Here is a 13,679-nt window from a genome sequence, read left to right on the forward strand (position 1 = left end):
GTTGATCCTCAAGAGGCCCTAATCTTTCCCCAGTTACTGTCTTGCCCTTTATGTATTTGCAAAAGCTCTTAGAATTCTCCTTTGCCTTATCTGCCAAAGCAATCTCACAACCCCTTTTTGCCCTCCTGATTTCTTTCTTAACCCTACTCCAACAAGTTCAAGGGTTCCACTTGATCCCAGCTGCCTATGCATGTCTCATACCTCCTTCCTCTTCTTGACCAGGGCTTCAATATCCCGAGTCTTCCAGGGTTCCCTACTTCTACCAGCCTTGCCCTTCACTCCAAAAGGAATGTGCTTACCTTGAACCCTGGTTAACACACTTTTGAAAGCCTTCCACTTACCAGATGTCCTTTTAGCTACCAACTGACTCCCCCAATCAACTTTTGAAAGTTCCTGTCTAATTCCATGAAAATTGGCCTTGTCCCAATTTAGAATTTTAACTTTTGGGCCAGATCTATCATTCTCCATAGCTATCTTAAAACTAATGGCATTATGGTCACTGGTCCCAAAGTGATCCCTCACTAACACTTCTTTAACTTGCCCTTCCTTATTTCCCCAAGATGAGGTCAAGTTTTGCCCCCTCTATAGTCAGACCATCCACATAGTGAATGAGAAATTCCTCTTGATTATACTCAACAAATTTCTCTCCATCCAAGCCTCTAATATTATAGCTGTCAATGTTGGGTAAGTTAAAGTCCTCTGCTATTACCACCCTATTTTTCTTGGAGCTATCTGTAATCTCCTTACATTTTTGCTCCTCAATTTCCCGCTGACTATTTGAGGGCTTGTGGTACAATCCTGTCAAAGTGATCTTCCCCTTCTTATTTCTTAGTTCTACCCATATAGATTAGGTGGGTGAACCTCCAGAAATATCCCCTCTCAGTACTGCCATGATATTCTCCCTGATCAAAAACTCAACTTCTCTTACTTTCTGTTCTGTGCTTCCTATAGCATCTGTACTCTGGAACTTTGAGCTGCTAGTCTTGTTCCTCCCTTAGCCATGTTTCCATAATAACTATAATAATTTCAGTCCTATGTACCCATCCATGCCCAGAGTTCATCTGCCTTGCCTGTCAGGCGTTTTGCGTTGAAATAAATGCAGTTTAATCCAGACTTCACTTGCACTCTTGCCTGACTGGTCCAGTATTGGGTTACTGACACGGCCTTCACTATTTAACGAGCTCTCTTTAACTTGCATGCTGCCCTCAACCTTCTCTTCTTGTCTTCCTACTGCTTTGGGTCCCACCCCCTCCTTCCAAACCAGCTCAAACCATCCTGTATGGCTCTAGTAAATCTCCCTGCCAAGATATTAGTCCTCCGCCAAATCAGGCATAACCCAGCCCTCTTTAACAGATCAGACCTGCCCCAGAAGAGATCCACAAATCTAAATCCCTGCCCCATGCACTAGCTCTCAAGCCACGCATTCATTTGCCTAATCTTCCTGCTCCTACTCTTGTTCGCACGTGGCACCGGCAGTGGTGCAGAAATTACTACCCTCGAGGTCCTGCACTTTCGCCTTCTGCTTAACTTGATATATTCATACTTCAGGACCTCATCCCCTTTTCTACCCATGATGTTGGTATCAATGTGTACCATGACCTCTGGCTGCTCACTCTCCCCTTAAGAATGCTCTGCAACCACTCAGACGTCCTTGACTCTGGCACCAAGGCAGGGAACACACCATTCTAGGTCCATTGGCCGCAGTGTACCTGAACAGGCACTGGAGTGTGGCAATTAGGAGATTTTCACAGGAACTTCATTGCACTGTTAATGTAAGCTTAATTGTGACACTAATAAAATAAAACATTTTAAACGTAAACAAGATGTGCAGGTTAGGGTATTAGCAGAATAAATGCATGGGGTTGCAGGGATAAGGCAGAGATGGACCTAGCAAAGATGCCCCATGGGAGAGTTGGTGCAGACTCGATGGTCTGAATGGCCTCCTTCTACACTGTATGGATTCAATGAGTTAATCCCTTGTCTTGTTGGGAGGAGGAGGGTCATGCCTCTCCCCAAAATACCCTGTTTGTGGGTATCTTGAGACTCCTCTTTCTCCTACTAGTGTTTCCTTGGTGGAAATTGGCAATGGGGAGCCTGATCGGTGTTGCACTTCTCCTTGTATCCTTTCTTTAGCAATCCTCTTCTTTACAAGAACAGATGCTAACTACATTGATTGATAATTGAAATCATTTGCATGGAAATTTGCTGTTTTTTTCTTCTAGCTTATGTGGAATAATGGTTAGTGTACTGTACTAGTAGTTATTGGGAATTTGTTGCATTTTATGGCAAATGTAAAACGAAAAATAAATAAAAAAACACTAAAAAATTTGCTTCAAATCTCTCAATGGTTTTAGTATTTTTTCAGCTCAGTCTGGGCAAGCTGCATTTCAATTTTTCCCCTCTTTATGTTAAAGAGCTACCAACATTTTATTTAACATAAGAGATAAATCATAATCAATTAAGTAAAAATGATCTCTGCATAATCAAAAGTTCCACAACATCATGAGAAAATGATGAATTTCTAGAACTCTAATTACAGTAACAGTGAAAATGAAGACAAATTAGAGTGTGACATTAAATGGCCTCCAGTCAATTAAGTTGATTTTGATAATTAGGAGTGTAAACTGCTTTATTTTCTACAATAATCACGTAAATCCTGGAACAAAAAGCTTAAGTTTGGAATCATTTATTTTGCTTTGCATTATAACTCATATCCCTGTTGTGTATAAGCGTCTATTTAGAATATTTCCTTTCCATACTTCCATCATGAATCAATTAGTAAATCAAAAGCAAAATACTGTAATACTGCAAAATACTGTAGATGCTGGAAAATGCTAGAAATACTCAGCAGATCAGGCATCAGCTGTGCAGAGAGGGACCTTGCATTAGAACATGGAAAAGTTTAAATTTGGAATACATGTGGTGCGAGGGAACCCTGCATTTTGAGAAAGTGTGGCAAGCTCTCTCTTGAAACAATGCAGTCCATCTGGTGTATGCATACTGACAGCGCTGTTAGGGAGTTCCAGGACTTTGACCCAGTGACAATAAAAGAACAGTGATATCATTCCAAGAGACGATGGTGTGTGGTTGGGATAGGAAACTGGCAGGTGATGGTGTTTCCCAGTTTCTGCTGCGCTTGTCCTTCTGGGTGGTAGAGGTCATGAATTTGGAAGGCACTGTCAAAGAAGGGTTGGCAAGTGCAGCAGTACATCTTGTAGTTAGAACAAAGAACGAAGAAAATTATAGCACAGGAACTGGCCCTTCAAGCCTGCAGTGAATATGTTGCCTATCTGAATTAAAACCCCCTACTCTTCCAGGGATCATATCTCTCTATTCCCATCCTATTCATATATTTGTCAAGCGGCCCCTTAAAAGTCACTATCATATCTGCTTCCACTACCTCCCCTGGTAGCAAGTTCCAGACAGCACCTCTGTGTAAAAAAAACTTCCCTCGTACATCTCTTTTAAACCTTGTCCCTCACACCTAAAACTTATGCCCGCCAGTAATTGACTCTTCCACCCTGGGAAAAAGCTTCTGACTGTCTACTCTGTCTATGCCCCTCAATCTTGTAGACTTCTATCAGGTCGCCCCCTCAACCTCCATCATTTTGGTGAGAACAAATCAAGTTTCTCCAACCTCTCCTCATAGCTAATGCTCTCCATACCAGGCAACATCCTGGTAAATCTTTTCCGTACCTTCTCCAAAGCCTCCACATCCTTCTGGTAGTGCAGCAAACAGAATTGAACACTATATTCTAAATGTGGCCTAGCTAAGGTTCTATAAAGCTGCAACATGACTTGCCAATTTTTAAAGTCAATGCCTTGGCCGATGAAGGCAAACATGCCGTATACCTTCTTGACTACTTCTCCACCTGTGTTGCCACTTTCAGTGACCAGTATACCTGTGCACCCAGATTCCCCTGCCTAAGGTTTCTGCCATTTACTGTATATTTCCCATCCGTATTAGACTTTCCAAAATGCATTACCTCACATTTGGCTGGATTAAACTCCATTTGCCATTTCTCCGCCCAAGTCTCCAACCAATCTATATCCTGCTGTATCCTCTGATGGTTCTCATCACTATCCGCAAGTCCACCAACCATTGTGTCATCCGCAAATTCACTAATGAAAATTTTTCTCCAGATCAGTCATATATCACAAACAGAAAAGGTCCCAGCACTGACCCCTGAGGAATGCCACTAGTCACAGCCCTCCATTCAGGAACACACCCTTCCACTGCTATCCTCTATCTTTTCTGACCGAGCTAGTTCTGTATCCATCTTGCCAGCTCAATTCTGATCCCATGCAACTTCACCCTCTGTACCAGTCTGCTTTGAGTGACTTTGTCAAAGGCGTTACCGAAGTCAATGCAGACAACATCCACTGCCCTACCCTTATCAATCATTTTCATCACTTACTTGAAAAACTCGCTCAAGACAGTGAGACACGACCTCCCCTTCACAAAACCACGTTGTCTCTCACTAATACATCCACTTATTTCCAGGTGGGACTAAATCCTGTCTCGAAGAATCCTCTCCAAATAACTTCCCTACCACTGATGTAAGGCTCATCAGCCTATATTACATGGATTATCCTTGTGTATATGCTATAGTCATTGTGGTAGATGGGGTACTGATTAAGCAGATTGCTTTGTTCTGGTTGGTATCAAGTTTCTTCAGTGACTGGAGTTACATGAAGCCAGGCAGCTGGAGAGTATTCCATCACATTTCTGACTTGTGCCTTATAGATGAGGCTTTAGGGAGTAAGGAGATGAGTTATTCATTTCAGAATTCACAGCTTCCACATTGCTCTTGTAACAGCTGTATTTATTTTAGTTGTCCAGTTAAGTTTTTGGTCAATGCATTGGAGAACGAATCTGTGTTACATTGAATGTCCAGCTCTGAACCAGCAAAGCTGCTGGCAAACAAGAAATCGTGCCTTATGTCCTTGGCGACCTTGGTCTTTACATGGGAGTTGTCTTGGATTGAACAGCTTCCTGTTAAATGTTAACAGGAAGATGTTAACATTTAATGGTTAACATTAAATGTTAATGGTAAGATCAGTACCATGGAAGGCACTGGAGGGCATGACAGAGAAAGAAAACTGTGAAAATTGTTGGAGCTGCCATTTAACTCCATTAGTGATAATGGACAAATCAAAAGACTGACTCAAATGATCATGCTGCCATAGAACTATTGAATCATTTCAGAGCAGCTAAATTTCTCCATAACTTTCTAAAGACCCCCAGGACTGATCGTGTCAAAGGCCTTGGTCTACCATTCAAATGCATGCTAGTCGTGTGCTCTAGCTTCACCATATTGGAAATTCATTTTTAGAGATGCCTAATGCTGCTCCTGGCATGCTCTCCTGCACTCTCCATTGAACCAGGGGAGATCGGCTGGTTTGATGTCAATGGTAGAGTAAGGGATATACTAAGCTAGAAGGTAACAGATTATGACTTTACTGCTGTTGATGGTTCATAGCACCTCATGAATCCCAATTTTGAACTCGTAGATCTGTAGTGAAGTTTGTAGTTAGTGCCACATTAACACAATGGAGGGCATCCACAGTGTGCTTAACACTGGGGAGACCAAATGCAGATTGGGTGACCACTTTGCAGAACTCTCTTCACTCACAAGCTGACCCCGAGCTTCAGTTGCCTGTCATTTTAATTCTCCACCTTGCTCTCCTGCTGTTCTCTGTCCTCGACCATCTGTGATGTTCCAATAAAGGTCAATGGAAGCTCGAAGAGCAGCACTTTGTCTTTCAATTTGGCAATCTACAGTCCTTTGGACCCAACACTGAGATCAACAATTTCAATCTAAAATACCTACCACCTAGCTTGTTTTCTTTTGCTTTGTAGGTCTTCTCATTTTTCCATTTTTTTTGCTTTCTGAAGGCAGCTGTTTTTCATTCAGCCATTTACAACTCCTCAAGACAAGTCTTTTGTTTCTCTACTTGTTCTGTTACAAGATCATAAGAAATAGGAGCAGGCCTAGGACATTTGGCACATTGAGTCTGCTCTGCCATTCAATAAGATAATGATTAATCTGATTGTGACCTTAGCTCCATTTTCCTGTCTGCCTCTGGGGGTAGGGTGTTAGCATGGATAGAGGATTGGTTGTCAAATAGGAGGCAGAGAGTGGGGGTTAATGGGTGCTATTCGGATTGGCGGTTGGTGACTAGTGGAGTGCCCCAGGGGTCGGTGCTGGGGCCTCAGCTAGTTACCATTTATATAGATGATCTGGAGGAGGGAACCGAGTGTATGGTGTCGAAATTTGCTGATGACACCAAGATTGGTGAAACGGCAAATTGTGCGGAGGGTGTGGAGAGTCTGCAGAAGGATCTAGATAGGCTGGGCGAATGGGCCAGGAAATGGCAAACGGAATACAATGTTGGCAAGTGCGAGGTGGTCCACTTTGGTAGGAATAATGGTAGGAAGGACTATTACTTACGTGGCGAAAAACTGCAGCAGGCGACGGTGCAGAGGGACCTCGGGGTCCTTGTGCATGAGTCGCAAAAACCCAGTCTGCAGGTGCAGCAGGTGGTCAGGAAGGCTAATGGGATGCTGGCCTTCACAGCGAGGGGGATTGAATATAAAAGTAGGGAGGTCTTGCTGCGGCTGTATAGGGCATTGGTGAGGCCGCAGCTGGAGTACTATGTGCAGTTTTGGTCGCTGTACTTACGCAAGGATATTTTGGCCTTGGAGGGAGTGCAGAGGAGGTTTACTAGGCTGATACCGGAGTTGAGGGGGTTGAGCTATGAGGAGAGGCTGAATAAACTAGGCTTGTACCCGTTAGAGTTTAGAAGAATGAGGGGAGATCTCATTGAGACGTATAAGATGATGAATGGGATGGATAGGATAGAGATGGAGAGACTCTTTCCGCTCAGAAAGGACAGTAGGACTAGGGGGCACAGCCTCAAGATAAAGGGGGGAGCGGTTTAGAACGGAGTTGAGGAGGAACTTCTTCACTCAAAGGGTGGTGAATCTCTGGAATTCTCTGCCCGTTGAGGTGGTGGAGGCTGCCTCGCTAAATATTTTTAAGACGCGGGTTGATGGGTTTTTGATAAGCGAGGGGATTAAGGGTTATGGGGAGAGGGCGGGAATGTGGAACTGAGCCACGACAGATCAGCCATGATCTTATTGAATGGCGGGGCAGGCTCGAAGGGCTAGATGGCCTACTCCTGCTCCTATTTCTTATGTTCTTATGTTCCTATAACTCTCGACTTCCTTGTAGATCAAAATCTGTCTAACTTGCACTTGAATGTATTAAGTGACCCAGCATCCAATGGTTTCTGGAGAAAAGAATTCTAAATATTAATGATTCTCCGAGAGACAATTCCTCCTCATCACAATTCCTTTATTTTTTAAATTATGCCCTAGTTCTAGATTTCCCCCGGGGCAGGGCAAGTATCTTCTCAGGATCTCTTTAGTCTCCCACCGCCAATCCTTCTGTTGTTTAATCTCAATCTTACACCCCATCAGAGACCTTTCCTTTTGTTTTTTTTTTAAATCGCTCTCTCCCTTTCACTTGCTGAAAGTCTATTAAGTTCCCTACTTTTCCCAATTCCGCTGAAACGTTATTGACATATGTTAATTCTGTTTCTCACTTCACAGATGCTGCCCGAATATTTCCAGCATTTTCAGTTATATCATAGTCTCACAAATTTGTTTACCTTATTTGCATAGCCTTGCACAATGTCTAGTTGTATTTGCCAAATCAGTTCATCTCAATAAGAACCAAAACTTAACCTGCAACTATGTCGGATACAAGCTTGGTGGCACTGAGCACATGGCTAAATTTCATATAACCAAATACTGCTGTGTGCTCCAATTCCTGACCTTTAAAAAAGGAAGTTCAACTATTACTGCATTTTGTAGCGATAAATGACATTAAAGTTGCATGCAGTACAAGTAGTGATAATTCTCCACCAAAATAAAAGTAGTACTTGTACGGTGCGTTATTTTTAATAATTGTTGGTCTTCATTCAACATATTAATCCACAATATTGCACTCAGACTAGTCTTCATTGTTACTGTTGCCAGAAATAACTACTTTTTTTAGTAAAGTTTTTTTTCAATATTCTCTGCACTTACCTGTTGCAATAAGTATCCTTACAAACTTCCAAAAGATCAAGAAATAGTGTTGTTTAAACAAAAACTTACTTCCACTGAGCCTATTTTCCTGGAGCGTGGCTGTGGGGATTTGCGATGTATTTTAATGGGATCAGAGACCATTGGCCTGAACAACAATGTGGACTTCTCAGCATCTTCTTTTCTTGAAACGGGGTCTTCATCATTATCATTTGCCAGGAAGGTTTTACTTCCATTGTCATTCTATCATTAAAAAATACTTGTTACTTTTACAAGTTATTGGAAGACTGATTTCTATAACAGTTTTTTCTCCATAAAGGAAAACAGTGCACATTTTCTATAAGTCTTAGGGAGTGCTTGATACTCAAATACTCAAGTATACCAAGTGTAATATTAGCCTCGCATTGTCAATGCTTTTGTAAAATGGACAATTTTCTCACTCACATGAACCTAAAGTTTAATCTCCCCTCTTGTTAGGTTGAAATGCGAGAACAGAGGTAGAAAGTGGCGCCGAGTGACACAACAGGAGAAAGGAAGAATCATGGCTTAAGACTGGCTAGCTTATTAGTTGGGAATTTCTAGCTGATTGCTATATGTATTCCCAAGGCATAATCTAGCATGAAAGGACAACATTAAAACAAAGCAAGAAAACTATGGATCAGGGATTTCTTTTTAAACAAAGTAAAAATACTGGCAAAAACTAGGATTTTTTTACAAAATGAAAGGAGCACTTTGAATAAAATGTACACCTCGCTAGACTTTCCTTCTTCTTAAATATAAATCAATTAAATAATTGTGATGAAAATAGACTTCAGAAACTGTATTGTTAAAAGATGTAAATAGAAGATAAATTATATTGCATATAATGGGACATTAGCAGTTGCTTGGTAACACAAAACTTGAATATTGCTGAAAAGACAGATATGTTGCAGAGCTTTTTGTCTTGTATTTATCAGGACAAATACAAGAATACCAAATTTCAAATGATCGCAGCAATTTATAATAGAGGAGAAAAGGACGAGAGTGTCGTCTCCTATTGACAGAGGCATTAGCACCTCCCCCACACTCCAGGATAATTCAAAAAAGATGCAAGAGTACAAGTGCCTATAAATTAATGTATGTGATCTCTAGCAAGCATGAGCTACATTATGAGCTCACCTGATTATCTTAAATTAGCTATTACTGTAGTTTACAGCACACACAAAGTTACTTAGCAAGTTCTGCCCAATTCCAGAATCTCATCTAACAGCAGAAGTTTTGTTTGGGGTTTTACAAGCATGGGCTGGTTGAGTTGAGTCTGAATGACCAAACCAATGCACTGTTTGATTTGATCAGCCAGATGCTGGGACGTACAGCCCACATACTGGCATTGCACCAACACTGAAATTCATACACATTACTCAACCGTGTAGTAGGCAGTATATGCTTTTGGACTGACAGCAACATCCAAAAGTGAAAAGTATCACTGGCATAGTCGCAGCACAGTTATAATGTGAACTGACTTGCTCAACCTGTTCTTCAAAGTTTTGAGATACTTTGCTGTTCCTGGGCAATTTAAGCTCGACCTGGCCGCTTTTCAGGCCTGAAAATGGTCGTCTTTGGTCCATTGGAGAGTCTGTGCAATATGCAACAAACAATAGTATGATCAAGATAACAGTTGGAAAAGTCCAACGCACTTGATTTCTGCATCAAACTTGAAAGGTAAACAAAGGCACTATTCACAAGAATGCTGATAAGGCCAAACTTATAGTGATGCAGCTATACAAATTCTAGTATGTATCCTAACCAGTGAAGGCAGGTTTGCTGTTTCCGGAGGTGGAAAAACCATGAGCAGATTTCTTATCGAGCACATTGAGGAAAGAGTTGGGCTGCTCCATCTCAAAAGTGAATTTGAGCAACGGATGGAACTCATTGTGCAAGGAAAAAGAAACAGAAAACAGAAGCAGGAATGGGCCATTTGGCCCTTTGAGCTTGCTTTACCATTCATTTTGATCATGGCTGATCATTGAATTCAATATTCTGGTCCCACATCCCTTGATCTCTTTAGCCCCAAGAGCGGTATCTAATTTTTTCTTGAAATCGAACAACGTTTTGGCCACAGCTACATTCTGTGGTAGTGATTTCACACATTCACCAGCCTCTGGGTGAAGAAATTTCTTACCTTCGTTCTCACAGGTTTACCCCTTATCCTCAAACTATGACCCCTAGTTCTGGACTCCCCCACCCTTGGGAACATTCTTTCTGAATCTATCTTTTTAGAATTTTATAAGTTTCAATGAGATCCCCTCTCATTCTTCTAAACACCTGAGAATATAATCCTAACTGACTTAATCTCCCTTCATATGACAGATCTGCCATCCCAGGAATCAGCCTGGTAAACCTTCGTTGTACTCCCTGTATAGCAAGGGCATCCTTCCTCAGATAATGACACCAGTGTCACAAGTAGGCTTACATGAATACTGCAATAAAGTTTCTGTGAAAATCCCCTATTTGGCACATTCCAGTATCTGTTCGGGTACACTGAAGGCGAACTGAGCACGGCCAATGCACCTAACCAGCACATCTTTTGGACTGTAGGAGGGAACCAGGGCACCCGGAGACAGGGGGAAAACAGACTCTTCATAGACAGTGATCCAAGCCGGAAATCGAACCATTTCCCTGGTGCTGTGAGGCAGCAGTGCTAACCACTGTGGCATGTGCCGCCCAAGTGCAGCCTAACTGATACCCAATGCAACTGCAGCAAAGCATCCCTGCCCCTACCCTCAAATTAATCTTGCAATGATGGCCAACATACCATTTGCCTTCTTTACTGTCAGGCGTACCTGTGTGCTTACCTTCAGCAACTGATGCACGAGAACACCAAGGTCTCGCTGAGTATCCATCTCTCTCTCAATTTACACCCATTCAAGTAACAAGGGAGGCAGTGGTGTACTAGTATTGTCTTTGGACTAGTAATCCAGAGATCCAGGCTAAAAATTGGAAACCCAGATTCAAATCTCACTCTCTCTCTCTCGCTCTGTCTAGGAAGCCTACAACAGCCATGGCTGAAGTTATTTGGGGGTTTTAATTCAGTCAGGCAGCAAAGCCGGTGCAGGCTTGGAGGGCTGAAGGTGTGCTGTAATTTTCTTTGTTCTTTAATAATGTCTTCCTATTACTGCAATCAAAGGTGATAACCTTACATTTATCTACATTATACTGCATTTGCCTACACACACAGCCTGTCCAAATCACACTGAAACATAGAACATAGAACACTACAGCGCAGAACAGGCCCTTCGGCCCACGATGTTGCGCCGACCAGTTAAAAAACAATGACCCACTAACCTAAACCAATCCCTTTTCGTCCATAAACCTATCCACGGATCTCTTAAACGCCCCCAAACTAGGCGCATTTACAACTGCAGCAGGCAGGGCATTCCAATCCCTCACCACCCTCTGGGTAAAGAACCTACCCCTGACATCCGTCCTATAACTATCCCCCCCTTAATTTAAAGCCATGCCCCCTCGTGCTAGCTTTCTCCATCCGAGGAAAAAGGCTATCACTATCCACCCTATCTAAACCTCTAATCATCTTATATGTTTCAATAAGATCCCCTCTTAGCCGCCTTCTTTCTTGCGAAAATCGCTGCATCACCCTCACAGCTCACCTCCCCGCCAACTGTGTTGCAGCATAACCCAGCTGTGGGGTTATGCTGCAACTATACAGGACCCTGGTGAGACCACATTTGGAATATTGTGTGCAATTCTGGTCACTTCACTATAAGGAGGATGTGGAAGCATTGGAGAAAGTGCAGAGGAAATTTACCAGGATGCTGCCTGGTTTGGAGGGCAGGTCTTATGAGGAAAGGTTGAGGAAGCTGGGGCTTTTCTCTTTAGAGCAGAGGAGTATGACAGGCGTCTTAGAGGTTTAAAAGACGATGAGGGGGATAGATCAAGTGAACGTGCAGAGACTATTTCCTCGGCTGGATGTAGCTGTTACTAAGAGGCATAACTATAAAGGTTCATGGTGGGAGATATAGGAGGGATGTCCGAGGTAGATTCTTTACTCAGAGAGTGGTTGGGGTGCAGAATGCACTGCCTGATGTGATAGTGGAGTCACATTAGGAACACTTTAGGAACTTTCAAGCGGTTATTGGATAGGCACATGGAGCACACCAGAATGATAGGGAGTGGGATAGCTTGATCTTGGGTTTGGACATAGCTCGGCACAACATCGAGGGCCGAAAGTCCAGTACCGTGCTGTACTGTTCTGCAAATCTGGAGACAATACATTCAGTTCCCTCTTCCAAATCATTAACATATAATGTGAACAGTTGGGATCCTAGCACAGATCCTTGCAGAATACCACTAGTCACTGACTATCAATCAGAAAAGGACCCATTTATGTCAACTCTTTGCTTCCTATCTGCTAACCAACTTTCTATCCATTTCAAGATATGACCTGCAATCCCATGAGCTTTAACTTTATATAGTAATCTGTTCTGTGAGACTTCGTCGAAGCCCTTCTGAAAGTCGAAATAAACCACATCCATTGGTTCTCCTCAGTCAACTCTACTAGTTATATCCTCAAAAAATTCCAATAGATTCATCAAGCATGATTTCCCTTTTGTAAATCCATGCTGACTTTGTCTGATTATACCTCTGCCTTCCAAATGCTAAGTTATGAAATCCTTGATAATGGACTCTAGCAACTTTCCTCGTACTGACATTAGGCTCACAGGTCTCTAATTCCCCGTTTTATCACTACCTCCCTTTTTGAATAGCAGGCTACATTAGCTACCCTCCAATCTGCAGGAACCAGTCCAGAATCCAAAGAATTTTGGAAAATAACCACCAATGGACCTACTATTGCCATGGCCATTTCTTCAATTGCTCTGGGATGAAGATTATCAGGACACTATCCACCTTCAATCCTATCAATTTCCCCAAAACCATTTCTTTACTAATGCCAATTTCCTTCAGCTCCTCGCTAAAACTTGTTTTTTTTCCAGATCTTCTGCTACATTATTCATGTCCTCCTTTGTGGGGACTAAAGTTTAAAGTTTTAGTTCATTTATTAGTATCACAAGTAGGCTTACATTAACACTGCAATTAAGTTATTGTGAAAATCCCTCATTGTCACATTCTAGCCCGTTTGGGTACACAGAGGGAATTTAGCATGTCCAATGCACTCAACCAGCATCTCTTTCGGGCTGTGGGAGGAAATTGGAGCATCTGGGAGGAAACAGACAGACACTGGGAGAACGTGCAGACTTCGCACAACAGCAACCCAAGCCGGGAATTGAACCCGGGTCCCTGGCAGTGTGAGCCAGCAGTGCTAACCCCTGTGCAGCCTTAAAGCAAAGTTCTAATTTAATTCCGCGACCATTTCTTTATTCCCCATTATGAATTCTCTTGTTTCTGACTGTAAGGGGCCTACATTCATTTTTATCAGTCTTCTTCTCTTTACATACCTATGGAAACTGTTACAGTCAGTTTTTATGTTCCCCACTAGTTTCATACTCTATTTTTTCCTTCTTAATCAATCCCTTGGTCCTCCTTTGCTGAATTTTAAACTGCTCCCAATCCTCACACCTATTGCTTT

The 13,679-nt window shown here is 42.3% G+C and overlaps 1 protein-coding gene across 2 annotated transcripts in view; it reads right to left on the minus strand.

The window, feature by feature from the left end:
• Window positions 1-13,679, minus strand: part of ppip5k2 (diphosphoinositol pentakisphosphate kinase 2) — a 139,358-nt gene that overhangs the window by 49,219 nt on the left and 76,460 nt on the right. For both annotated transcript variants that reach the window (XM_080189064.1, XM_080189063.1), the window contains exon 23: window positions 8,168-8,338. In XM_080189064.1, the coding sequence (XP_080045190.1) occupies window positions 8,168-8,338 (171 nt within the window). The remainder of the gene's footprint in view (window positions 1-8,167; window positions 8,339-13,679) is intronic.

The sequence above is a fragment of the Carcharhinus amblyrhynchos genome, chromosome 5 (assembly GCF_965287045.1).
Source record: "Carcharhinus amblyrhynchos chromosome 5, sCarAmb.v2.hapA, whole genome shotgun sequence".
Classification (NCBI taxonomy): Eukaryota; Metazoa; Chordata; class Chondrichthyes; order Carcharhiniformes; family Carcharhinidae; genus Carcharhinus; species Carcharhinus amblyrhynchos.